This window comes from Lathyrus oleraceus, chromosome 3 (genome assembly GCF_024323335.1).
Source record: "Lathyrus oleraceus cultivar Zhongwan6 chromosome 3, CAAS_Psat_ZW6_1.0, whole genome shotgun sequence".
Taxonomy (NCBI): domain Eukaryota; kingdom Viridiplantae; phylum Streptophyta; class Magnoliopsida; order Fabales; family Fabaceae; genus Lathyrus; species Lathyrus oleraceus.
This window is the reverse complement of record NC_066581.1, coordinates 303,408,178-303,412,555: the sequence shown is the minus strand read 5'-3', so window position 1 is coordinate 303,412,555 and position 4,378 is coordinate 303,408,178. Positions and strand designations below refer to the sequence as shown.

General features: G+C 34.1%; 1 protein-coding gene across 4 annotated transcripts; it reads left to right on the top strand.

Moving 5' to 3' along the window:
- The first annotated feature begins 1,004 nt into the window (after positions 1 to 1,004).
- Positions 1,005 to 4,096, top strand: LOC127127254 (uncharacterized). Of its 4 annotated transcripts, none has more exons than XM_051056393.1 (3): positions 1,015 to 1,143; positions 1,244 to 1,277; positions 2,200 to 4,096. In XM_051056393.1, exon 3 carries the CDS (start codon positions 2,204 to 2,206, stop codon positions 3,911 to 3,913), a length of 1,710 nt encoding a protein of 569 aa, XP_050912350.1. In that variant the 5' UTR covers positions 1,015 to 1,143; positions 1,244 to 1,277; positions 2,200 to 2,203; the 3' UTR covers positions 3,914 to 4,096. The 4 variants fall into 4 exon arrangements, with proteins under 4 accessions (XP_050912349.1, XP_050912350.1, XP_050912352.1 ...); XM_051056395.1 differs by having other exon boundaries at positions 1,031 to 1,143; positions 2,204 to 4,096; XM_051056392.1 differs by lacking the exon at positions 1,244 to 1,277 and having other exon boundaries at positions 1,005 to 1,143.
- The last annotated feature ends 282 nt before the right edge of the window (positions 4,097 to 4,378 follow it).

Here is a 4,378-nt window from a genome sequence, read left to right as displayed (position 1 = left end):
ATATCTATCTATATATATATATATATATATATATATATATATATATATATATATTTTTCAATGAGCTGTTAAATTTTCTTTTAATATCGATTAAATCATCTAATAGCCTTTCCTTAGTGTCCTTTTCATATTACTCTCTCTCTCTATATATATATATATATATATATATATATATTGTTTTTCAAGGAGTTGTTAAATTTTCTTCCAACGTTGATTAAATCATCTAATAGCTTTTCATTTGTGTCCTTTTCATATTGCTCTCTCTTTCTCTTATATATATATATATATATATATATATATATATATATATATATATATATATATATATATATATATAAGAAGCTGTTAAATTTTCTTCAAATATCGATTAAATCATCTATTAGGCTTCCATTAGTGTTCTTTTCGTATTGCTCTCTCTTATATAAGAGAAAGAGAGAAATATGAAAAAGACACTAAGGAAAGACTATTAGATGATTTAATCAACATTGGAAGAAAATTTTAGAGCACCTTGAATATATATATATATATATATATATATATATATATATATATATATATATATATATATATATATATAAAAGAAAAAAGAGAGAGAGCAATATGAAAAGGAAACTAAGGAAATGCTATTAGATGATTTAATCAATATTGGAAGAAAATTTAACAGCTCCTTGAATATATATATATATATATATATATATATATATATATATATATATATATATATATATATATATATATAAAGAGAAAAAAAGAGAAATAGGAAAAGAACAATAAGGAAAGGCTATTAGATAATTTAATTGACATTAGAAGAAAATTTAACTATTTTTGAATATATATATATATATATATATATATATATATATATATATATATATATATATATATATATATATATATATATATATATATAAATAAGAGAAAAAGAGGATGAGAGAGAAATATGAAAATGACACTAACGAAAGAGTATTAGATGATTTATATTCATTGGAATAAATATTTTAATTATTTTAAATTATTAATAAAGAGAATGGTTTAAGACAAAATTAAAAGAGAAGACACTAAATCCGAAAACATCGTCGTGAAGTTTGGTCTGTTGACGAGACATGTTCGCCGGCTAAGGATGTTTTGATGCAAAACAAAAAGGTTCTTCCGTTCATTCCTCCCACTCTTTTAATTTTTTATTTTCTTGCTTTCATTCTTTTGTGCTGTATTCGAATCTGATCTAACCCTTCTTCCTTTCCAGATCCCTCTTTCAGCTCATTCCTCACCCATTTGAGGTCAATGCGCAATTTTTATTTTACTCTTCAAAATTCATTTTTTATTTACCTTCTTCATTACTCACATTCTGATTCACGCTTTTCATCTTCTGGGTATCTCTTAATTGTATTTAATTGGTTACTCCACCCCCACGTGCACCATTTCCTTACAATTACACATGTTACTTACAGATCATATATATATATTTAATAATGGGGGGAAGATTTTATGTGTGTTTGTGTTTGTGTGTGTGTGTGAGAGAGAGGTGTCTAAAAAATGGAAATTGAACTAGTTAACTACCTTTTGCCTCTAAGAAATTCCTTGTGCATGCAATCACATTTGTTACTTGATTGATGCTCAGCTTTTTATTTTCTTTTATTTGAGCTCAACCCACATGATATTATTAAGTAGATGATGTGTTTGTTTTGTGTGATTTTAATTTTTAAGAAGTAGATTGCTTGTGAATTGTGATGGTAAGTGATTGAATGTAAACTACATGTGTCACTGCTGCGTCAGGTGTCTGTGATTGAAGCACCGTTAGCAGACACGGTTTTAATATGAATAATTGTTGCTATTTAGGTGTTACTATTATATGCTTGTTACTGCATGATTTGAGTATTTTGTTAGTGATGGTAAATGGACGGCGTGTTTGTTTTGCGCGATTTTAAGTAGGAGATTGTTTGTGATGGTAAGTGATTGAATGTAAACTATAGTGTCGGTGCTGTGTCTGGTGTCCATGATTGAAGCACCGATACCAAAACTGGTATCAGACGCGATTTAAATCTTAAGTGTTGTTGCTACATAGGTGTTACACTATTATATACTTGTTACTGCATGATTTGAGTATTTTGTTATTGACTATTTTTCTTACTTGTCGAGATGCTAGTTTTTTAGTACATTATTTTAGTGTGTTGGGATAATTTGGGATTTGTTTGGTTTCAGATAGATGGCTGCGAATTCTGAGAATATATTGTCCTTGCGGTCTAATTCAGAAGTTCATGGGGGCGCTGATTCCCTATGTATTCCACTGTGTTCTCTTTGCCACAAGGTCTTACCGCTTGATGATGGTGCGATAACAGGTGATCTTGCATTGGGTGGTGTATGCGGTGACTGCGCTGATTCTCTATGTGTTCCACTGTGTTCTCTTTGCCGCAAGGCCTTATCGCCGGATGATGAGATATCAGGTGATCTTGCAATGGGTGGTGTATGCGGTGACTGTAAATTTCTACTGCTTGAAGACTTTGGGAATCATACAGTTTCTCAAAGCTCTCAAAGGAGGCTGCGAGGAAGATTCAGGCAATCTAGCTCTGAATCGGTTCCGAATATTGGTGGACAAAACCATTCCACTGCATCTGTAGAGGAAGATCAACTTGTAGATGGTGACAATCCTGCATGGTCATTGCAGTATCCCAGTGCAAATACTACTCCTAGTCGTTCTAGAAGCTGGAGGCATGTTCTCTCGGATACTGAGAGTGAGGGTTTTGATAATTGGCGTTCTCATTATGGTGAAAATGAATCAAATGCGAGTTTTAGACAGTATATGGTTCCCCAAAGTGAGACTGATTCTTTTTCTTTCAGTGCTTATGGAGGTGACTCCGATATCTCTATGGATAGACAGAGTTTTGTAGGTACTGGAATTTTTAATTTACCAGACGAGGGAGATGAGTTTGATACTGACACTGACATCGATCCAATGCATGCTGGCCTCGGCCAATGGAACTCGGCCAATATGGAAGACGACGAAGAGGAGGGCGGGGAGGAAAGAGAATGGGAGCTACCCGAGGTTGATGACTCTGCATCCGCCCGCCTTCAAGTTCTTTTAAACTCAAGTCCAAATGAGAGCCAAAGCCGCATTAATTGGGAACAAAGGTTTAATGCCACTGAAACCGAGGGGATATTTAGCCAGATAATCAGGGAAACTTGGTTAGCTCTGGATGACGCTGAATTACCCGATGAAGCTAATTTTGGAGACTTCCTGGAAACCAGACGCTTCAATGATCTGCTTGATAATCTCGCGGACAATGACCCATCAAGACGAGGAGCACCTCCTGCTGCTGCATCTTTTGTAAACAGTCTGCCTTGTGTAATCATTAGCAAGGAACACGAGAAACACGACGAACTAGTTTGTGCTATCTGCAAGGATGTTTTGGCCCTTGGAACTGAAGTAAATCAGCTCCCTTGTTCTCACCTTTACCATCGTCATTGCATTTTGCCGTGGTTGAGGACACGTAATTCATGCCCTCTTTGCCGTTACGAGCTTCCAACCGATGATAAGGATTACGAAGACAGAAAACAGAACAATAACGATGGTAGAAATGTGATCTACGAGAGACAGCAGCAACTACACGTTATGAACGATAGTTTCTCTGATATTTCTGATGGAGCTGAAGCAAGTGAAGACGATGATACCACTACTCATCATGATGCCCTGAATTCTTCTACAATAGAAGGTAGTAGGGGAAGATGGCTGTTTCTTGCCGCAGCTCCGATTGTTAGTCTAGTAGGCATGGTTATTGTACTGTGGCTAGGTAGAAACTCTCGGAGTGAAGGGACTAGGCATTCGAATACTCGCATGACTGTGCAAAATCAGCAAACTTTTTATGGTTCTCGAAATCGAGGGGAGAGTAGACGCAGAAGATGGTGGTGTCCATTCTAAGTGCTTTTTCAAATTCTTCATCGATAATGCATTTGTAACAGCCATTCGGGATGAAGTAGTGTGGCTTGTGTGAACACTAATTTCTGAAATTATGTGTAGATTTAAGTTTGTAATTACTTGATGCCTGGGTTTACCAATTCTTGATGTTTTAGATCGAATTCATGAAAATGATTTTAGCGTGAATTTTTCTACATTCCCAGCCACTGGATTATGTAAATTTCAGAATTTTATGGATACAATTCCACAAGCTATATTGGAGTTTTTAACTGGACACCCAAATCTGTCCATGATTGAAACTTGAATGAATTTTATCTTTGAAATTTTTGATAAACAAAAATGAAAATTTTAACATTTCCAATATATCGGTATGTTTCAAATAATTCCGAAAATTTAAAATTTATGATAATGTTGTTTGTAAAGAAAACTAATTTTGTATTCATACCGAAAATTTTACCAAAGTAAAAT